The following is a 24588-nucleotide window of genomic DNA, read 5'->3' as shown; positions in this document are numbered from 1 at the left end:
GACCTTGTTTGATGACCAAAAAAATCTTCTTTATACGGCGAGCATCGATTATAATATACGATTTTCAGATTCAGTGAAAAAGATTAACCTTATTAGACACTATAGAAAATACCTTAACTGTATACTAGGGATTGGACCCACACATATGTGTGGGGTTTTTAAAAAAAAAAAACATTTTTTCAAGGTTTTGGAATTGATACTTCAGAGTTCTGATTTTTGAAAAGTCATTTTTCAAAGATTCTGAAATTTATATCTTGAATGACTTGTATAATTTAAACTGTTAGATTATTTTTAAAAGTTAAGAACCAACTTATATGTGCTGATTGTTTTCAATTGATATAGGTCGTAGTGTTATTGTTTTTGTTTGTATTGGTCCGATGGTAGGAAAAAAAAAACAAAAAACAAAAACCAAAAAAAATGTAACGTAAAAATATCTAGATTTGGATCGGTGGATACATACAGAGTTATATTTAAAAGACAAACTTAAGATTATTTACATAAAAATGTCAAATGATGTTACATGTATATTTTATAAATTAATCCAAATATTTTTAACAGTTTGATCAGGGATGTTAAATCAAATTTAGATTCAGCGTTAGTTTGAGTTATTTTATCTATTTTGGAATGGGACATTTGTCCCATCTCATCCCGTCCCGTATATGTTCTCAACAATTTGTATTAAACCCAATTACAAACGGGTTAGAACAAATAACGGGTATCACAATTTTTTTTCTTTTTCTTTTTGAAGTCTCTAAAATGAAATGATAACGTTTGACGATGAGTTTTTCTTTTTGGTAAAGTAGAAATCTTCGACCTCAACAAAGAGACTCCGCCAAATCCGACGAAGCTCCAGCGAGTCCTGGTTCATGAAAAATTTTGGTCAGCCACTGGCTTAACCTCTCATTCTCCTTAATCGATAAGTTCACTACAGCAATATATATATAGCAGTACGCCTATAGTAGTACTTTAGACTTTAGTATTAACCAATTTAAAGTAAAAACACTTAGAGGGGGTATTGAACTTGATATTCTTAGGATTTGGTAGGATTTTAAATTGTAGAATTCTGAAAGATTTTAAGAGATTTGATAGTGTTTTAGAATTATTCTATCAAAAAAAAAGGAAAATAAAATCTGATTTTATGAGATTCTATTAAATTCTATGAGATTTTAGTAAACTTTGAATGATTTTAAAAATATTTTATAACACCAAAAAAAGAAAACTCTATACCATAACATAACTATTACGTAAAGCAGAATTTGCCCCAAGTACATTATTTATATTGGTGGTTTGTTGGCCACGTGATTGAAAAGGAAGTCTATGTGAAGTGGAGAACTGCTACGATGAAATGGTTGTTTGGTCTGGAGAGCATGAAAAGGAAGACAATGGTCGAATCACTAGGTTGCAAGTCGTTTTCAAAACAGAGAAAAGAAAATAAACTTTTACGTTTCTAGACAAGAACCAAAACAGAGAAAAGAAAAAAGAATTACCCAACAAAGGAAATGAAACAATCTAAAAATAAAGCATAGTCATAGTATTGCATCATGACCCCATATTCATAGCATCAGTCCACATGCTTGCAGCTATATTTGCTCTCCATGTATTAGCGAGCACTCTTTGTTGTTCTTGAGTACAATGAAGTTGTTCTTCTTCTTCATCATTTATTTGATCAACGTTAGTTTCTTCGACATCATCTTCTTCTGGAGGAAACAAATCGGAACGACATTCTTTACGGAGATAATTATGTAAACCAACACAAGCAATTACTAACTCTACTTGCGTCTTATACGGAAAGGGTGGTGCATATTTGAAGATGTGAAATCTTGACTTGAAGATGCCAAAATCCTCTCTATTATATTTCGCAAGCTAGAGTGACGATTGTTGAACAACTCATTTGGATTTACAGGGTCTTTTCCTTGTCCTCTAAAGTCTTGCAGATGATAGCGAGTACTTCGGAATGGAGCTAAAAAACTGCGTCGATTGGCGAATCCACAATCAACTAAGTAAAATTTTCCTAGAGTTTAAAATTATAGGTGAGATAAATTGCAGATAAATAACATAACAATTTAGTTTTATACAAATATAAGTGAGACATACCTTCAGGAACTACTAATTTGTTTGTGTTTCTTGTTAAAGCATCCTGTAATACCTTTGCATCGTGAGCTGAACCTTCCCACCCGCTAAGAACATACGTAAATTCTAAATCAAAATTACATGCAGCTAAGACATTTTGTGATATTTGTCCTTTTCGATTACGATAGCTAGCCGTGTCTTGTCCTGGTATCATTGCAAGGATATGAGTTCCATCAATCGCCCCCACACAATCCTAAAAATAATATAAACAAAATATCAGTCATAATTTTTTGAAATACTTGGAAACGAACAGAAGAAAAAAAATTATCATACCTTAAAATAAGGATAAAATCGAGTGCTGTCTTTTATTTTTGTAGGAATTGCAAGTCCAGGCTTAGCCATAAAACTTGGAGCAAGTGCTTTTAACGCCTTTAGAATTGTGTTAAAGCTCTTACTTATTGAGAATTTTGATCTCTGGAATCTATCTTCAGCTACAACGTACCTCGCATTTTGACCAACGATGAATAAAAATGTGGCAAGCATTTCTTCAACAGAAACATATGTTGTGTCGGTTAAATCCATCTTCAATCTAAGAATAGAGCATAGTTTCAGAAATGCTTCTGGGTACATACGATATAGCTCTCGAAAATGCTCACGCTCTTTAGTTTCAGCCAACGCCTTCAGTATATACTCATGTCCAAGTGTTGTTGCTGATTTTCTAATCTGGCGTGGTATCTGCGGTACGAAATATCGAGTTCTCGCTGACAAAACCAATAACATAATATCAACATCTAACTTGAAATTTCTCATTCTTTTTCTTTTTCTTCTAGATTCTATCTCTTCACTTTCTTGAACAATGCGATCCATTGTTGAAATCCTACACACAAAAAAATAACATAGCTATAAATCATAACAAACAGCTCCTAATCATCAAGAGAGAAAAAAAAATGAACGATAAGCATAATATAGAGATAACTGAACGATAAGCATAATATAGTCACATAATCGTAAACGAAACGATACAAAAGCATAGAACAATGAGAAAATTTGGAACTTACAAGGAGAAACTGACGGCTGGTGTGTGGAAATAAAACAAATGAGGGTGAGCAGCAAATATATATTAACCCTACCTCTAATGTTTTTTGCCCGCCACTATGTCCTAAAAATCTATATTTTACCCGGCAAAAACAAATCTTACAACTAACATGAAAATATGCAACATGTATACACAAAACATGTATAATCTTATTTTGACATATCATAAACGTGTATACATTTTTTAGTACTAGTACGTAGCACAAAACATGATTTATAATCTGATTTATATGTAAAATGAAAGAAATAACCAAGACCAGTGTTAAATAAATAAAAAGAATAAAGAAAAGCTCATCATGTATTACTAAAATGAAAACGAACAAGTATATTATCGAAAAAGAAAACCATTTTCAGTCCATGCATTCAACTTCCTTTTCATGGTTTACGAAGGTTTTGTATGATCCATCCCTTGCGATCTGCTATCGACATATTAACGAACCCATATTTCATCCCTAAGCTGTGAATGAGTGTCATGGCTTCGTAACGCAAATCTTCCTCCAAATCAGGAATTTCTTTGATAGCTTCCCACACATTATTAGCCTTATCCTCAGCTTCTTTTTCTTCGGATTCCTTTTCCCACCTTTTCTGTATCATGTCAAAAATCTGGTGACTAATTTCTGTGTTCACTTCATTAGAAGCATTGGTTGAATTAAGTGCAGCAGTTCTAGCTTTCTTTCTATGAGGTAGCTTTCCCCCTCTTCTTTTCTCTAATGAAGCGAAAACTTCTTGAACAGATGTATCTTCGTAGGCTCTTTCCTCTTCATCATCCTCAACTTGAACAGATGTATCTTCTTGATATGCATCTTCATCAATGGCATCACCTAATCCCATGGCATTTTTGCCAGTTGCAACATTTGTTGAAAATATCAGGTGTAAATCTCCGAAATCTTCAAATGTTTCATCACGCAGATGATTTTTATTTGTATGAGCCTATTCAAAACATAAAAACCATTTTAGTAATTTTGGTACATAAGAAACACTACTATATTCACAAACTGTATACTATAAAGTTTCTTACCTTCAAATAGTCATCCCATACTTCATCTCTAGCTGTGAATTTCTTTGTTTCAGGATCCCATCCAAAACCAGAGCTGAAACGGAAAAGTTCTGCCAAGCCGTTGTACCTACCCCTCAAAACCTTCATCCTATTTGTATACTCCTTATAAGTTTTTTTAATACCAAGATTTTTGTTTAGAGTTGCTAATACTCTTGTCTCCACAGTTAATTTGCTGAACTTGCCACTAGCATCACGATAACCATCGTTGATTGCATCAACTAGCAGCTGCACTAACATCTTGCTTTCAGGTTCTAACCAATGATTATATGGATTTTTATTTTTTTCCACTACCTGTGAATTTTCCATGGTACTATGGCCACACAATACAAAAAAAAACCAAAGACATTTATATTAGTTATGCTACACCCCAGATCTTAACAAGTATTATTATTAAATGGCCGTCAATACGTTTCTAAGCTAAACTAGCTTTCAAATTGCTTTCAATGTTATCTACTAGCTATCACCATGTTCTCTTATATCTTTCATGATACAAAACGTGGAAATACAACAATTAAAGTAATTCAGTAGGAAAAACTCACCTTGACAGAAACGGAGATGAACTTCAAGTATGATGATAGTAATTGTGCAGGACAGAAGAAAACCTACAGATCGAGATATATATATGCACCAATAATTTAACCCTAATAAGAAAACAACATAAAAAGCCCATATACTCAAAAAGAACAGCCCATAAACCATGATCCACCGTCAAATTGCAGTACAAAAACAAAATGATCTCCTTTCTCACGTGTGATCCCCTTTCTCAAACTCATTACGCCTTCCCCTATGCTCTCCACTATACTGCAGACACATCCATAGACACAATACCAGTATTCAAACCAGTTGTCTATTTCTTAACTCAATTCACAAATAACTACACCATAGAAGACACTTGACCAATGAGCAAAGTCTCTAACACTCGACCAATGCCTATACCAAGACCCTAGACAAATTCAAATGTTGCTAAAATCACACTAGTCTTATGCTAATTGCTAAACACCGGAACAATGTTGCTAAAATCACACTAGAACGACAATAGAACACTCAATACCACATCAAATTCAACATATTCGAAACTAAAATGCAGAAGTATAATCTGAAAAAAATGCAGAAGTATAATCTGAAAAAAATGCAGAAGTATAAAAAAAATCAAATAATTCCTAACCACACATTAAAAAAGATGATCAAAATTATACCAGAAGCAGTCTTCCAAATCATTGGAGAAGTGTTGTCAAGAACCGATTTCTTCCGAGATTCCATCTCGTCGCTCCAAATCTATCAAAAGGCATGAATAATGATCCAAATTCCATTATTTGATTTTAAAAAAAAAACTTCTATTGAGTGTATATCTTCTATTGAGTATATATCTTCTATTGAAGGAAGAGAGAGAGAACCTTCTTCTTAATCTCGCTACGGAGGCTGTTCTCAGAGTCGATATCTTCTATTGAGTGTATGATTTGCTATGACAAGCTTGGGCGATCTGCCAATATCTGGTCTTGCTCCAGCTGTTAATCTAGAGAGAGAGGATTCGAAGGATTGTACAGAGGATCGGAGAGGAGAAGTTAAGGTTTTGAGAGAGAGAAAGAGACGATGCTTCACCGGGGACATATGATTTTCTCGGTTGGGTTGGGTTGGGTTGGGTTGTGTTGACTGTTTTTTTTTTTTTTTTATAGAAATCCTCCGAAATTCCACCTCCTAACATATGATTTTGGTATTCATATTTTTCAACTAAAAAATAAACAAAAGTTTTGTAGAATCATTCAAAGTAGCATTTTTTTAAAAAGTTGTGATATTTTGAATAACAGTAGATTTTAAATAAGTTTTATAAATCATTGATTGAATAACAAGAGATTGTATATTATTTTAATTGATTTTATATAGATTCCAAGTTGAATAACATAGAATTTTAGAAGATTATTAAAAATCATTAATTGAATAACAAGTGATTTTAAAAATCCTCTAAAACCTTCTAAAATACAAGTTCAATACCCCCTCTTACTACTTAGATATTGACTTTGTTTTTGCCTTAACTAACGAAACCCAATAATAATTGGGCCTTGACTTGCTTCTGGCCCATCTGGCCTCTTCCTTTCTTCGTTGACAAAGTGTGGTTTGTTCTTCTCTTCGTGTTCCTCCTCTTCGCTTCTTCTTCTTTCAACGATTGATCAAAGATTGATTATTCTTACTAACTGTCTTGCTTGATTCTCTTGCACAAGATTGATTAAAGATGATAATCCAACAGTTCCTACTCCGAGCCTTTACCGGCACCTCTTATGCGGACTGGATCTGGTGCTTCTCAATATAAGTCTCAGGCTCCCACCATTGTCGCCACCATTTTCGTGCTCAAAGAAACTGCTTGTAATCCGAGCACACACAAGCCTTTTTCGATTTTTCTTTGTTAGTGATCCTTCAATTTCAACTCTATTTCCCATTAATTTCTTCAATTCAAAGATTCAAGTTTTGGCCTTTTCGTTTTGTACAAATTTGGGTATTTCTATTTTCGTTTTCTTTGTTATTGATCCTTCAAAGTTTTATCATTGAGTTATTTATCTTCAAAGTTAAGAGTAGCAGCCTTAAAACCAAATTCCTCTTCAGATTTCTCCAAGCTATTGGTTGAACATACAACTTCTTAGAGGTGAATGATTGTTCGGTTGCCTCACCATTAGAGCATATTTATTGGGGTTCATATAAGGGGAGTTTTTAAATTTTTTATGAATTAATTGTGTACTGTTTGGAATATAAGAACCCATGATCTCTTATATAAAATTTTCTTTTTTATTGGTAGGTTCTTATTTTGGGTCTCTTATTTTTTAAATTATTGTTTTTAAAAATTTTAAAATTTTAAATAGAATAGAAGTGGTATAAATGTGTAAACATTTAAGATTTTATAAAATTAGAAAATATTGCATTTAACTAATTTTAGAATATACAAAACATAATAAAAACATTAATACATATTACAATAGAAGTGCAATTCATAAATGGAGAAAATAATTAATTTTAATATTGATTTGCTTCAAATTTTGCTTAAATATTCTCAACCAAATCATCTTGCAAGCTTTAAAGATGGTGTGATTGTTGGACCAAGCTTAACAAATTGTTAGATATAAGTATTTGGCAATCATTTACAAGATTGATATAATGTATATAATGTTAAAATCTTGAGATTTTGCATCAAAAGACAAGAAGTAAACTCAAATAAGTTTTTATTAACACCATAGGTTTTTTTATGTGTACACATATACCAAAGAGAAGACCTTCTGGCTTACACACCGGTTCAATGAGCCGGTGAGGGAAAGCGGTGTGGGTTTCGTGAGATTGGAGGATGCATGCACAGTGAACTGATTGTAAATGGAGACAACCACTCATGACAAGTGAATGCCTGCCTGAACAAGTGTGGAGTGCTGGGAATGTATCGCATACCGCTTGAACCAATGAGTACATCGCTCTGTCTGTAATGTTTCTGCAGTAGTATAACCCCAATGACCTCAAGTGTACACACCGGTTTGCCAAAGCCACAACACTCTCATCTGCAACAACAACAAAAACAACAACAAATGTTTAAGAGCAGAAATCAAAAGCTTTGATTCGGGTTTCGTAAAGTTAAAAGGTTTACCTGTAATTAATACACAACCACAAAGATCAAGAGTTCTGAGATCAGGACAACCATAAGCTAAACTCATCGAATCCATCTCAACAGATGACACTATTTGTGTGAGACTTGTCCTCAACACCAGAATCATCTGCCTGCTTGAAATAAAACGTTTCAAAAGTATCAGACCATGAGGGCTCACATCACTTGCACTGTCTCATAATATTAGTCAACCATCTCTATACAACACAAACGGATTACAAGTAGACTCTAGACATATGAGTTACAATAAGCAAACACCCACTATAGTAAAAGGATAAAAAAATGGAATTTGCATTCAATCAAACCAGACAATGTAGCATAAACAAAATCAACAATATCGAACTGCATTAACATTGTAGCATAACCAACACTTTTTCTGAATCTACCCTATGTTTGAATGCAATTACCTGCCTCAGTAGGCAAGAGCCATAACACAAAAAACACAACCACATCACAACACAATAACTAAAAATTCAAAACGACGAGCGACCTATCAAGATTCTTGATTCAAGAATAGAAGATTTAAAACAGTTGCTCAGCGTCAAAACAGAGAGACACAACAGCTTCTTTCATTTTTCACAACACCAAAAGCCACAATCATCAATTCAAAGTTATATATGCAAATTATATACCTCAAGATCAGCACTTCTCCTCTAAGATATTTCTTAACTTTAGTAACATCGTTTTTCATGCATACAAATTTGAATCAAAGTCTCCAACTTTGCTAAAACCCAGAACTAATGAACTGTTAGAAATTGAAACACAACAAAGGTAGTACCTGCTCAACAGGAGGCAAAACAAGATTGTTATCCTCTGAACTGAGCTCCATTTTGATCCTTATCACCTAAACAAATCAAACAACTCAATTACAATTAAGAAAACCCATTAAATCCTGACTAATTCTGGTCAGCCCCTGCCTCATTTATGGTTCACGATAGAACGGAAACAGCGGAAGATAGAGATAACTCTTAAAACATTTTTTAGGAATGAAACAAAGTTCAAATCGAAGAAGCCTTCACCTGAGATTATAGAGAACACGGCGCGGAGAAAGAATAACAAACGGCGGTGAAGCTATTTAGGTTTTTAGCCGATTCGATTCCAAACCCCTTCCTCTGATAGATCCTTCGATTCCAAATTCCTTCCTTTGTTGTTTCGGGAATTCGATCGCTAGAGAAAGAGAGAGAGAGGAAAAGAAATAAAATCTAGCTTCCCAAATTTTTTTTTCCTTTTGTATTATTCTATCGGCCAACCAAAAACAAACACGTATCGTCTCTTACAACAAAATCCGGTATACTATATAACAGCCTCCCCTAGATTTTTTCTTTTCTTCTGAATTATTTTTTTCCTTCAAAATACTATGAACCCCTCTATGAACCCCCGGTAAACATGGTCTTAGAAGCGTAGACACATTAGTCTCTTGTAAATAAGTCAAGGCGAGTGAAACCTGATATTAGACAAAATTCAATTATACGTAAACCACAGTAGCTTCTACCACAATGACCAGATCACCAGAGAATATAAGATTGTATTAGAACCTGATCACCATGGTATTGGATTCATCATTTCAGCTGAATCATCAATGACTTCTTCTGGTAGAAGGCCATACTTTAATACTACCTTGGAAACCTTGTAGGAGTCCTTACCATCCCACAAAATTTCTCTTTCCACACACACAAGTAAAGATAGGTCTTGCCAATCATATTATTGATTGGTTATGGTAAATTTTCATTGTCAGTAACCTGTTAAGAATATAAGATGTGATTAGGGACTTATTTCGATTATATAAGAAGATAAAGCTTTAAATATAATAGGACCTCATCAAGTGATTCGCACTTGCTCTCTTTGATCATCACATCATCTGAAACATGCTGAGTTGTTGTTTTTAACAGTGCCATGAATCATGGTTCCTGCAAAGTGCATATAAACATACTAATAAACTAATGAAAAACGAATATCATAAATAAAACAAACTATTAATATAAGCTTACCGAAACATCAAAAAAATCATTTCTATGGTTTCTCTGGAGTAAGTGGTGTATTTCTTCCAAGTATGAATGACAGATTTTGTTTACGGTTTGAATTGCAGGAAGTGCAGCCATTTCCGATTGAAGCCGTAAGCAAAGTGAAGAAAGTATGAAGGTACTATAATCTAGCATTCATGAATAGCATGTATTTATAGCATTTCATGATTAAGTAGGTAATCAATTCTTTACCATATATATATATATATATTTATTTGAATCAGTTAAGGATAAAATTTTCTTAGATTTCCTAATTGTTTGCAATGAATTGAGGAACAATACGTTTTGGTATGATATTAAGAATATTTTCAAATGGCTGATATCTTTTCATTTGGGAAATCAATTATTGATATATTAGGTATGATAATTTTTGGTAAATGTTTGCGCAAGATTTAATATTGATCGTTTAGTTTTTATTGTTAAGGTTTTAGACTTGTTATTGTTAACTAGGTAGTAAACTGTAGCACGGGACAAATTATTTTCATATAAATTTTAAATTTGTAAAACGACTAAGAATTATATTAACCCGGTGCTATAGTACATATGCGTTATTTTTATATAAATTTTAAATATTAAACCTAGACGTCTTTCTTTTAGAACGGGAAACACGTCACAGTCCTATCCCATCCTCTCACGTTCTAACCCATCTCCTCTCGTCCTATCTCATCCCGTCTCATCTCATATCCTCTCATCCACCATATCCAACCAAATTTTTTAATCTTATGTTCGTTTCTTTTTAAATAATTAATGGTTAGACAATCTTTACTAAAAGAGATTGGGTAAGAATTTAGATGGGATACCAGAGTTCTACGTTGAATATTTTTTTATTTAGTTAGTTGAGATTATCCTAAAAATAATAAATTTTTAAAAATTATATAATTGTTTTTAATAACACCAAAATTTTCAAAGTGTCTGTTCCAAAGTGGATAATTACATGTCGCATAGTCAATTCTTATCCAAATTAGTAAAAGCTTAATACTTAAATTTATCTACCTATACTTTTTGATTTTGTATTTTAATCAAAAATTTATGTCCCCTTTTTTTTAAAAAAACTATTCAATATATTGTTTTTTTTTTAACCAAACATTAAATTAAAAGAGAACTCCCAGATTGGTTGCCCAAACCGGAGGGAAAGAGTTTACAAAAGAAAATTCAGAAACTAAAGATCTTGAAAAACGAGCAAGACAATCTGCTCTCACATTTGATGCCCGGGGAATCTGGATAAGAGTGAAAGAGGGATAGGATACTCTGAGTGAAGTGAACTCGTCCAACAAATTCGAGAAGGCAGGTCATTCATCAGGAGACTGCACCATCGCAACTAACTCTGCACAATCCGACTCAAAAGTTTGACAGTGAACGCCGACCGCCAGAAGGGACTCCATAGCCCAAATCAAGGCTTGTAACTCCGAGTGAAGTGGTGTAGGGCTGCGTCTAAGACTCCGTGCTCCCATGAGAAGCGTCGTATCTTCACTATTACAATACCACCACCCAATCCATCTACCTGACACCGAGGAGAAGGATCTTGTACTTCCAAAATTGGCGCAGAATCTAAGTATCTTACCGAAAAGGATTTGGCCTCCTCCCACAATACTTTATCATTTGCCGCCTGATTAATAATATCAATTGGCTCTGCCTCTAATCCCTGAAAAACTTTTTTATTCCTATCTTTCCAAATTGACCATAAAATCCAAGGTAGGCGGAATCTGATATCCAGAATCTCGGATTGGGACGATGCTCGCCAAAAAATAAAGTCTAGATTCGAGTACACTGAGCTGTAGGGAAAGCCATCCGGCATCAACAAAACCGGAGACAAATCCAATATCCTCTGCGAACGGGGACACTCAAAGAGAGCATGATTTATAGTCTCCACACCTGAACCACACCGTTTACACATAATATCGCATCGGACACCCCGGTGGGCAAGCCGGTCCATCACGGGTAGTGTACCGGACGCGATCTGCCAGAAAAAATGTTGAACCTTCATAGGGACTTCAAGTTTCCAAGCTTGTGCCCGGAGTGCCGTGCATGATGGACCATATACAACTTCTGTGAGTAGTTCCCGTGCTAACCGATATCCCGATTTGACTGAATACTTCCCGGATTTAGTATAATGCCATATCAATCGATCCGGATGAAATGATTTACTAACTGGTAAACTCCGAATAAGCGAGATATCCGCCGGATCTAGCCCTGGGCATAATAACCGAATCCAAAACCCGAACCCGAACCCGACCCGAAGTGAGCAGTTCAGTTCGGGTTCAGATAGCATAAAATACCCGATCGGATTTGATATTTCATGAGATCGGATACCCGATCGGGTTCGGGTAATACCCGATACCCGAACCAGATCCGAAGATACACGAACATAATGTAAAATCCATTAACTCCCTAATCCCTAATTCCCTTTCCCTTTCTTTGTGTTTGTCGATTTTAGAACTTGTTATAGCCTGTTCGACTACCAAGCTTCAAAATCGAGGTTACTTTTTTGCTTTTACCCAATAAAATCAGATATTAGTCTCATTTGTTCAAGCTGGAAACCCTAAATCGAATAGCATCCTCCCCTCCATCTGCGACTTCACGAAGGAAATCACAGGTTTGTTCTTTGATCTAAAACTCTATACTTGTCTGAAACTGAAACATGACAAACTGCTTTAGTGTTTAGAGTCCGATACTGCTTTGATGTTGTATGTTTCATCTTGTTTACTGTTTAGAGTCTGATACTGCTTTAGTGTGAATTCGATACTGCTTTTGCTTCTCTGTTTATATGATTTGTCTGAAACTGCTTTGATGTTGCTTTGATGATGTATGTTTCATCTTGTTTAATTTTTAGACTTAGTGTGAATCTACAAACTCCATTGACATGATTAGATTGTAGAATCCAAAACTATCTACTCAAGAAATTAGTTTATTTTGATTATACATTTGTACTTGTCTTAGTTTGATTTGTATATGGTTTTAAGTTAAAACCATATGATTACTCTTATGATTCTCTGTTTATATGATTTGCATATGGTTCGTATATGGTTCTCTGTTTATATGATTGTGTAAGAGTAATCATATGTGTAAGAGTAATCAAGTTAAAATTCGTATATGGTTCTCTGTTTATATGATTTACATATGGGCCTTATATGATTACTTTGAGTCTCTGACTTTATTATCTCTGTTAATATGATATGCAGATGGGTTCGTCAAACCCAATGAACGAAGTTTATACCGATGATGATTTAAACGATGAAGAAGAAATGATGACACCGAGACCTTGAGCAAGAGGAAAAAGGTAACAAACTCAGGGAAGTGGATCTGGTGGTGGCACTACTGCTGAGCAAAACAAGACACCAAGGACACTAGCACCAAGGTCTGGTGTATGGACCCATTTTACAAGATTAGCAGGCAGCCGTAACAGGTGTAAGTGTAACTATATTGGAAAGGAATTAGGATGTTCAACAAAATCAGGGACGAAGAACTTGTGGAACCATCTCAAAATATGTAAGGCCTACAAGGCATGGGAAGAAGGTCAAAATGTTACAGGAGGATAGCAAGTGATTAATAAGGAAGGAAATAGCCAATATGCAAAAGTCCCTGAGCATGTTTTCAGAGAAGCACTTAATCAAATGTTGGTGATAGGAGAGTTGCCATTGTCTTTTGTAGAAGGAGTGGCTTTAATTTTTTTTTGCGATAAGGTCAGTCACTTTGTCTTTGATTATGTGAATGATTTAATACATGTTTCTTATACATTTGATGTAATCAATCTTATTAATTTGTTACGGCTTTAATCAGTCTTTTCTCATATGTAATTCATTTAGGTTATCCTCTATAAACCACATTCAAGAAGGACAGCTACAAGAGACATTGTGAAAATGTATGTGGAGAGGAAGGCTACTCTTAGGCAATGGTTTTTGGCTAATAAGCAAAGAGTCTCACTCACCACTGATATTTGGGTTTCTTCGGTAACAGGTACTTTTTTAAAAACTAAAATTCTGATCTTAGCTTTTTATTCTTAATAACCTATACTTACTGCTTTTTTTTTCTTATAGGTTCAAGTTACATGGTTATCACAGCACACTACATTGAAAAACAATGGCGATTAAAGAAGCTAATCATTGGATTTAAGAATGTGATAGATTACAAAGGTACAACGATTGCAAACACACTTCTAGAATGTCTTGCTGAATGGGGGATAAAGAAGGTGTTCAGTGTCACTGTTGACAATGCAACTGCTAATAGCAATGCTCTGAGTCAATTTCAATCAAGCTTCTCTGAGGTATCAAATGATTCTCTGGTTATGGATGGAGATTTCATGCATCTTAGGTGCGCTGGTCATATTATAAACTTGATAGTGAAGGATGGATTGACTGAAATCGATGCTAGTGTGGCTGCAGTCCATAATGGTATGTCATATGTCAGGTCAAGACCAAATAGAAGAAAGGCGTTTCAGAAAAGAGTTGAAAATGGTAGGTTCTTAATCCAACATCGTCGCAACAATTAGATTATCCTGCCATGAAGGCTTCTCGAAAACATGCCTTTCCCTGCTCAAACCTGCTGCAACTCCCCTTCCTGAGACTCCAGCACCACCGGTCTCACAATCCTGGCGCAACAGCCAAACATTCGTAACTGCTCTGGTCATAAAACCCTGACCCATTGGTCAACACATCCAAAACCCGAGATTAAACCACCAGCACTCTCTCGAGGTCTACATTGAGTCGTTATGTTTATACTCACACCCTAGGCATTGCTTGCTCCCAACTCCTCCACCCTTAGGCCGCAACCTTCGAGCCATACCGATCTCACTCTCAGACCAGCGTCTTCGAGTTATACCGTCTCACTCTTGGACCACAATCCTCAAGATCTCGGTATCAGGGGAACTACCCATCCCATCAGGGGAATATCATCCCCTCTGCCACTCTCGGAGCCCCCAGCCCCTCGAGCTATCGGTATTCAGGAGAATCACCATCCCCTCAGGAGCAACAATCCTTAACGACTTTAAAAATCTCACGACCAAAAGTACCTCCTGTGGTCCGAGTATAACATTGCAATGTTACACCTGCCCACTCAACTTCTCATATCAACCTAAATTACCCACCAAACAGAGAAGTATCTGATCCAACTACATATGACCACCTATATGTCCCTCTAGGCTCGATACACTGGAGCCTGCACTGGTACCCCTCTCAGTAACCGCTCCCAGAGCATGCCAACAGATCCGCCAAGCGATCATCTCGACCCTGGGCTCCACCTGCTGCAACCCCACACTTGGGTTCCCAGCACCCCGGCACGCTCATCGGCTAACCCCCTCTCGTCACTCCTAATATGGTTGCGATCCTACGACGTACCTCCTCGTGGAACTCTGGACCACACACTCGCTAGCCTCAGAAACCCATCCGACCACGACCATGACAACGCCCACGTCCACGACCACCAACTCAAACACCTTTAACCACTGCACTTCCAAGAACAGAGGCTAACAAGCAATCTTAACATAACACAAAACCAGAAAAACATAAACTCACCGTGGAATCACATTGTAGGCTCGAATAGGATGTTCTAGGACTCCATGCCACACACAATTGACTAACTCACATAATCAATCAAGACATGCAATTCCAAACATCTACAACACAAAGCCTAGTGAACCCAAACCTAGAACCGTAAAGGCTCTGATACCAAACTGAAACGACCCGACCCATTTTTTTTTTAAATAAATAAATAGTAAATAATAGTAATAGTAATAATAATAATAATAATAATAATAATAATAATAATAATAATAATAATAATAAACAAACTACAACTAGTGGTCTCATATCCACTAGCCACCTAACCACAATCACAACCAAACTGCGGAATAACAAATACCAATATCCAAAACAATATCCAAAAATAAATCAATATTATAACATAAGCAATAACCAAATACCAAACATCAGGAAACAGAAAACCGACAACCTAGCAATGTTTCTAATGACCCAACTCTAGCAATCTAGCAATGTCAGACAACAACCAATCGAGTCCCTAGAACATCCTCCTCTTCATTGCCTTGATTCCACGATCACACTTTGCCTTTACCTGCACCACAAACACAAATTGTAATGCATGAGTATTTTATAAACACTCAGTAAGACAATCCTTCCATCTACTGGGCTATACATACAAGCAATAGAGACATCTCTAAACATCAATAAACAATCAACAATAACAAACCAGGACTCAGCATCGACCGACACCAACATGCATCGACCGACACCAACATGCATCGACCGACACCAGTTGGAGGTTGCGTCGACCGACGCCAGATCTGCATCGACCGATGCAAGTAACCTTGCATCGACCGATGCTTCTATTGCATCGACCGACGCATGCTCGACATAGCACGAAAACCCTAGAGTTTACGCGCTGTCCTCGCGTTTGCATCGACCGACGCATAGAGTGCATCGGCCGATGCAATGCCAAGCATCGTTTTCCCCCGAAAATTCTCGCCGGATCTTCGTTCCTACAACCACAAAACTCGATCCCAAGCCACAAGAAAGCTTCTCAACGTCCCAAATAACAATCTAACAAGTCTAACAACACATAACAAGCATATCAGAGAAATCTCCAGCTTAGATAAGCCATAGTCATGCACTTACCTTAACAAGTGATTCAAGAAAATAACAACAACCAAATGAGAGGCTCTCCAATATCCAAGAACAACCAAACTCGCTCCTACAACCGATCACAACAATACACAAACATTGAAAACAAACTGCCAGAAAAATCAGAAAAGAACAACCTCACAAGTGAAACCCCGAAATCAAAACGAACCGTTAACTTTCTAATTCCTCCAGTGAAAAGAAATGTCTATACGTCCCGAATCGTCCCACAAAATTTTAGTACGATCGGATTTTCAGATGGAACCGCAATCGATCCCGAAACACCCGCTGGTCTCAATCCGCGACTGAAACGAAACGCCCTATGAAACTGCCAATATCTCTTAGAATATTAACTCAAATTCACTTCTGTAAAAAGTAGAGTGTACAAAAATCTCTTAGCTACAACCCTACCAAATATCAATACCTTTCGAAACGATTTGACCAATCGGATCCTCCTTCTCTCAAACCCTAACAGCTCTGTTTCTCTCTTTGCTCTAAGGAAAAAGCTTGATCTCTTTCTCTTTCTCCTTTACACCATAAAACCAAAGGTTCTCACACTTTCTCTCTCTCTCTCTCAATGTTAATGTCGACAAAAGCACAAAAGAAGAGAGGAGGCGTGACATGAGAGAAAATTAGAATTTTTTGGTTTAATTAGATTAAACCAGGATTTACTTAAACCAAAATTAATTAAAATCCATTCCATTGGTTTACTCAACACATCCTAAACTCTAATCCTGAACATGGATGTTACAAATTTTAGATCATGATATTAAAAAAAATACGATCAAATAAGAAAAAACTTCAGCTTAAATATCAACGACGTCTCATGTTTCATAATTATTGGCGCTTCTGTGAGATAAGTGTTTGCATCACTGATCATTGGCGGTTAAAGTAAAGTCTCTTCCTTCTTCCACAATCTTGAGAACGTTCTCTCACAACTGAACTGCCAAACCAAAAAAATAACAAATATTTATATTAGTGATGCAGATTTAAATAAACAACGATTGACAACAACAAAAATTATTCAATAACAAACCAAGAAAATTAAAAAAAAAAAAAAAGAACTATATAGTAAATAAAATAAAAGAAAATAAAATTGTCAGAAGAATATAGATTAAGATGAAAACACACTTGGTGCTCTACTAAAATGAAATGATCTTAGGGATAAGTATGTGTCTATTTAGGGATCTTAGAAAAGAATATCCTGTTTAGTTTATTAAGAAAGTTTAGATATTGTTTAGCAACAAATTTTCATCTTTATTTTTGGAAATTCGTAATAAGATAATAAACACAATATATTTAAGCCAATTTGTAAGCAAAGCCACAAATCTCGTGATTCTTAGGTTTGATAAAAAAATTATGCTAATCATCCAAATTTACATAAATGCTCCAAAACATGTAGAATTAATGTGTATAATTTATGGTAATATCACAGTTAATGTTGATTTCGAATAATTTATGGTAATATCAAAGTTAATGTTGATTTCGAATTAGAATTGTATCAAAGGATATATATTTTGTTAAGATTCACTGCCATAAAATATCAACTTGTAATTACAATAATTACAATTATTATAATCAATCATTAGATTGTAACTTAAGGTTCGGAGGGAATAAAAATTCTGTAAGATTTCAGTCTAAATTAAGAAGATCAGTTTTAATTAGGTGTAGAAATTCTCTCCATTTAAACACTAAATGTTCACGATTTTATTCTATTTGATCATGATACTATATTTTTTACACAATAATGGGAAAAGGTGAGGCTACCATTTTGACTTGTTTTGATATGGATGGTTTGTCAATTTAGGATTAATATATGTATTTATAATGTTTTGGACATTTTATTGAATATTCTCACCGGGAATTATGTTTAAGGAACGATAATATTTATCAAATATTCTAACCGGGGATTCTGTTTGAGATACAATAATGTTTGAAAGGAAGAAAGATCTATAAATTTATGAATGATATAACAACTAACCGCGTGTAAGATATATTCAAAATTTCAGGAAGATCTCTAAATAGTATGAATGATAAAACAACTAATCACGTAATCAGTTATGTTCGGAATTTTGAAATTATATATATTCCTATATTTTTGTAAGAAACTTAGATATCAAGATCAAATTTAAAGGTAACATTATGGGAATATGGTAATTTAAATATTTAAATGTTTTAACAACATGCGGGATTTTAGGTATAAAGATCTTTAAGATATATTTGGAAGCATACATGGCAAGTGCTATATTTGATCTGTATAATCCGCTTATTTGTGGAAATAAGTTTTCCTCACTAAGGAGGATCGAACTTGGCACCTTCCGAAACTTTTGAGCTTCATTGTACCAATATGCTATTAGATTTTTTTCAGCAAAATGTGCAATGTATTGCTTTTATTTATTATTTAGAGGTAAAAAGTCATTTTAAAAGATCCGACCTGTGATCCGCGTGTTTATCCGTTTAGGATATAAACAAAATTTCGTTTTTATCCTTAATGAAGATATATTATTTTGTCTTGTTTTCAATGGCATACCCTTGTAATTGTTTACAAAAAAAGGTTATTTTTTAAACGGTTTTTCTTTTAATAGTAAGGATATTTCATAGATATCAATTTTTTTCTTCGACAACCGTTTTTAATATAATTATGATTGTATTTCAAGACTGGTTAGTTGCTACAAATGGTATATTTTGAATATTAAGTTTTTTAGGATTTTAATGTCAAAGAGTGTTGATATGGTTGGTTCCTAATTCTCCGTAAGCCAGTATTTACCATATTATAATAAATTAGCATAATTATCTCTCTAATTTTTTATTGTGTCCCATCACAGATATAACTATTGTATTTCAAGATTGGTTTGTTGCCATAAACGGCATTTTGCGAATATTCAGATTTATGGAGGTTTTTAATGTGAAAGAGTGTTGTTATGGTTTGTTCCTAATTTTCTGTAACATAATATTTTGTTTTGTGATAAATGGGCATATTTATCTCCCTAATAATTGACACAATTTGTTTACAGGTCTCGGTAGAAGAATCTGTGTGGATACGATTGTATCCTAAACAGGATCCGAATAAGATAATACCTACTACTAAGGATCCACGTCCCATTACTTCTTTTAGATTACGATGTCCTCATGTGTTTTTTTCCTTCTTCTTACTTTTTGTTAATCGTAGGGATAATGTATGGCATATTCTGTTTTTTGATTTTTTTTTAATCTCTAAGTGTACTCCCCAGTTAATAGTACAGATGTTTATTCAAAAACCAAAAAAAATAATAATGAAAAGAAACTAAAACCTTAATTAACATTATACGAGTCAGTAGCGCACTGTTTTCCTAGTTGCAATATTGTTCCTATCTTGTTGTTATTCTTCTATAGTTGAGCAGCAAGACATGGCAATAGTATAAGACATGCCTGCCAATTTAAACAGAACCGAACCGAGATTTGAGCAAATCAGTTCGGTTTCTATTAATTATAAATTGATCAGAAAGATTTAATTTAAATTCGGTTAACCGAGAAAAAAAAAAACCCTAATCTAATTTTCCTAGTAAGCTTGTCGATGCCTCTTTTTCGATTCTTCTTCGACTTTTATGTTTTTTCTTCAGTTCACCATCTTTATCATCTTCGATTCATTATCATCATCTCTCTTTCTTCGATTCATCATTATCATTTTCCTCTTTTAATTTCTTCTTCTTCTTCTTTTGATTCGATATATTATCATCATCTTCATGATCCTCTTCTTCTTTGTTTACCATTCTCTTCTTGATTCATCATCATCATCTTCTTCTCCTTCCTTCCTTCTCCTCTCGACATCCATCAAGGCAGTGAGAGTAGTCCCACCTACGGTCCAGTCATCCACAGGAGCAGCCAAGTTCCCAACCTGCGCCAATAAGTTACTAATCTCATTCTAAGCACAAAGGCTGTTTCAATCAACATATACATGAGAAAAAGGGGGGAAACTGATTTTAGTGGAAATGGTGGAGTATAAACCGAAGAAATCAGTCCGGTTTTCCCACTGTTGAGGAGTGCTCCAGTGCCATAACCAAGTGCATAACAGTATGTAGCATCAAAGTTTGTAGGCAAGCCGCATCTTCCTTCATACCTGTTTCAAAACAATAAATTGAGCTTTTTTTCTTCGCAAAATGCCACATATAGGGACTTGGTTCATTGAAAGAACAAAATGAGAGAAAGTACCCGAAGAAATGAGACTGTCCCATGAATTGTCTCTTGTAGGCACCAACTGGCTTCCTTTTTTCCAATTCAGTTTCAACCATCTGAATAAGCATCTTCTCAGTCTCAATCTTGGCCACCTATCAAGATGTAGGAACAATATATATCAATAACCCATGACAGATGAAGCTAACTGCGTCTTGGTGGAAATTCAATACGAGGCAACATGACAATAATCAATTACCTGGAAATTTCCATGTGGGTCTCACTCGAGCATCAGCTGCTCCTGAATCGCTTCAGGCAGAAGATCAAACAGCTTCAAGGATTGCTCGGTGAGCTTCTTCTTCCAAAGCCCATTTTCATCTACAACCTCATTTGCCAAAATCTCATTCAGTTCTGCGATCAACTCTTGGACATGAGAAGTCATAAATCATAGTAATCATCAGTTGAGAATACCAATCATATTAATTGGCTTGAAAGTGATTGGTATTCTCACGCAATCAGAGGAAAACAAAACTCACACAAAATAAAAACTAGATCTACAACTTTGTTCTCGAGAGAGAAAGTGAACAGTGAGCCCACGGAACAATTGTCCAGCTCTGATAATTTTCTTTCTTTCGCCATGATTTTAGTCGAAGAAGATGAATCAAATTAGAAGGAATCAATCTCATGTTTTTTGCCAACCCAAATTTAAAAGAATCCCAAAAAAAAATCAGGAATCGATCCTTCAAGGTTTTTGTGTTCCCTTTCTCTTAAAAATCAAAGACAACTTTAAATGTAAATGACATTACTGTAATAAAACAAACAACCCTGGTTTATAAGTAATAATCAAAATTTTCTGTATTGTTTTAGTAAGTTAGTTTTCAAACGTATTATTATTGTAATACGACTACTTTTTAGTAATATTGTAGATAATTTCTCTTTATATTATCATATCATATGAACAAAAAGTTCTTAAAATTTATTTTAAAGATTTTATGAAATGTAATTAAAGGATATAATTAATTTAGAAAGAGAATATAAAATTTTAATTTTAGGTGTTAATTGTATTTTTTGATAAATACATGGTATATAAATGTAATTATTATAAAAAACTGATGACAAATAAAGGAAATAGTGTCCAGTGTTCTGTGAATGCGACACGTCAGAATTTTGTGTGAGAATGTTTCTCTTTTAATATATAGTGAATTTTAGGTGACTATTATATTTTTAGAAAAATATAATGGTATATAAATGTAATTATAAAAACTGATGAAAAATAAAGGAAATAGTGTCCAGTGTTCTGTGAATGCGACACGTCAGCATTTTGTGTGAGAATGTTTCTCTTTTAATATATAGTGAATTTTAGGTGAATATCTAAAAATATAATGGTATATAAATGTAATTATAAAAACTGATGACAAATAAATGAAATAGTGTTCAGAGCTCTGTAAATGCAACATGTAAGTATTTTGTGTGAGAATGCTTCTCTTTTAATATATAGAAATATCATTTTTCTGTCATCAGTATAACTTGTGTATTTGTAAAATTACCGTATACAGTACCTCTCTAATCTCTATCAATCATTGAGAAATGAGAACTACTTGTGCCGTTAATTCTCTCATATTTATCTTTCTATATATACAAGTTGATACAGTTTTTGTCTCTTATAGAAACAGAACAAAAAGTCTGTATGCTAAATGAAAATATGTGATTCTGAATTCATATATGTTTACCTATAAAAACAGTAGAATATAGTACTATATTTTAAATAACTATATATAATTTTGAGATAACATTCTCTATATATATATGTGTACTTTTATAAATTAACATACTATCTTATCATATAAACTTTAGAATATATCATGTTTCGATAAGTTATAATGTTATAACTAAATATATATACACAAATTATAAGAAATATTTTTTTATATATTTCCTCAATCGAATAATAGGTTTTCAATTATATATTCATTTCTCGGATAACTTATGTTTGTTTTAAAATTCAAACTATGAATATATAGGTGGACATATATATATATATATATATATTCTTCTAAAAATGATGGCAAAATTGAACGAAAAGATATAAAAAATTATACAAATAGGACGCAAGTGTTTCTCCATGCATAAGAGCAGGTTCGGCATGCCTACAAGGCAGAACATGCTTTAGGCCACATATTAGACTTTTTCCATCGGTAGGTTGTTAGTGGAGTTTTTTGAGTTTTGTAGGAAAAAAATAAATCAGAAGAAAAGAAAAAAATAGAAGAGAGCCTCTTCTATAATAAATTCAATTCGGTTCTAAGAGACGCTACGTGTCCTTATTTCGTTGGGCAAACAGAACAATACAAAAGGAAAAAAGAAATTTAACGCAGAAAATTTATTTCTTTCCTCTCTCTTTTTCTCTCGCGATCAAAGTCTCGATGGAAGGTCTGCTTTAATCGGAGGTTATAGAATCAGTGGAGTGTTGGGTCGGAGGTGATTTGACTCGGCGGAGATCTTATCGGAGGCGACTGTAGCGGAGGCGATTTGAATTGTCTTGGAGATTGTATCGGAGGCGATTTGAAGGAGAAGGCGATTTAATCGGAAGAGATTGGATCAATTCGATTGAGAGGGTAAGTTTCTCAGTACAATAGTATGATTAGGTAAACTGTTAGGTTTATTTGATTTTGGATCGCAAATTAGGGTTGTTTGACGTTTGTTCAAAAAATTGGATTCTTGGTGTGTTTGTGTTCCGATTGATAATTGATGCTTTAAACGGATTAGGGTTCTTGGTGTGCATGTGTTAAAAATTGCTAGTTGTTTGATCCTTTGATTATGAATGCTTGATTATAAATGCGGGGAATTTGGTTTGACAGAGAGTAACAGTATTTTTACTTGTCATTAGTATGATGTTCATCTATTGGAGGGTTTGAAGTGAATGGTTTGCGTATGATTTCTCTTGTGTCTTATTGTGTTTCTTTTAGATTCTCTTGATGTATTCACATTCAGATGATCATTTGATGACTTTGTTTTTAGGTGGTATGCTTAAGTTTGAGCTCCTCTGATGCACATGGCTGGACATGTGGTTTAATTATTCAGGTTAGCGTTCCTCTTTCCCTTTAGTAATCTGATGCTTTCCCCTTTAGTAAAACAATGCACAACGCCATGTCTCTTTCCCCTCTTTTTTTTCTCTGAATTTTTCATGCTCCATATATTTCTAGCGTTTGATCTTATAATTATGTTCATGTAATTTTTGCCTCTTGGATCTGTTATTTTAGATTGTGGAGGATGCTTTGCTCTGTGGGTGATGGTTCTGATGGATCGTTGTCTTCTCTGAGCTACATCTTCATGTAGTCTTCTTCCTCTTAATTGATTTTGTTTTTTTTTTCTGTATAAGTGACATTACATATCTCTGTTTCTTTGATGCAAACCATCGAGATTAATGTGTGTGAGGGTTGGAAGAGAAGAAAGGAACATTGTGAAAGTGAATGGTTTGCGTATGAAGCTAGAACCATACAAGGAGATTGTGTGTGCTGCTTTGTTTGACATTATAGCTCAGGTTATAGTTTCAAACACATGTCTTACCAGTTTAGTTATGTAATTGTAGATTTACTCAGATTTTTGTGTCTTTTTTCTTCAGGATGCAAGCTTTTTGTAATTACAGTTTAATCATTTATACTACTTCTGATCTGTTTAAACTTTTAAAATTTCAAAAAACTATATTTACAAAATAAGAGATCAATAATTATATACTACCATTGGAGGATACAATTTTAATTAAGAAATCAAAAGTTCTTAGAATTTAAACAGTACACAATTGATTCATAAAAAAAAATCAAATAGTACATATGAACCTCAAAATTAAAACCTCCCATTGGCTTTGTGCTCTTATATGCTAACAACTTGGGCTACTTAAAAAGTTCTCTTAAACTGAAATTGTTATGTAATATGAGGATG

At 34.4% G+C, this 24588-nt stretch overlaps 1 protein-coding gene and 2 long non-coding RNA genes across 3 annotated transcripts; 2 read left to right on the top strand and 1 right to left on the bottom strand.

Annotated features, from left to right (window-relative positions):
* Positions 1-3370: 3370 nt before the first annotated feature.
* Positions 3371-5919, bottom strand: LOC104709494 (uncharacterized protein At2g29880-like). Its single transcript, XM_087463406.1, has 5 exons — positions 5617-5919; positions 5419-5497; positions 4762-5023; positions 4184-4532; positions 3371-4095 (listed from the first exon to the last, which is right to left on the bottom strand). Exons 4-5 carry the CDS (start codon positions 4526-4528, stop codon positions 3541-3543), a joined length of 900 nt encoding a protein of 299 aa, XP_087319532.1. The 5' UTR covers positions 4529-4532; positions 4762-5023; positions 5419-5497; positions 5617-5919; the 3' UTR covers positions 3371-3540.
* A 289-nt stretch (positions 5920-6208) lies between these two features.
* On the top strand, positions 6209-10185 carry LOC147939971 (uncharacterized). Its single transcript, XR_015563374.1, has 2 exons — positions 6209-6619; positions 9943-10185. It is a non-coding gene; the product is annotated as an uncharacterized LOC147939971 (long non-coding RNA).
* Positions 10186-22860: 12675 nt separating this feature from the next.
* LOC147939970 (uncharacterized) lies at positions 22861-24362 on the top strand. Its single transcript, XR_015563373.1, has 3 exons — positions 22861-23264; positions 23668-23730; positions 23910-24362. It is a non-coding gene; the product is annotated as an uncharacterized LOC147939970 (long non-coding RNA).
* Positions 24363-24588: the final 226 nt, after the last annotated feature.

This window comes from Camelina sativa, chromosome 8 (genome assembly GCF_030686135.1).
Source record: "Camelina sativa cultivar CO46 ecotype springtype chromosome 8, ASM3068613v1".
Lineage (NCBI taxonomy): Eukaryota > Viridiplantae > Streptophyta > Magnoliopsida > Brassicales > Brassicaceae > Camelina > Camelina sativa.
Note: the sequence above shows the minus strand (reverse complement) of the source record. Positions and strands in the feature narration are given on the sequence as shown.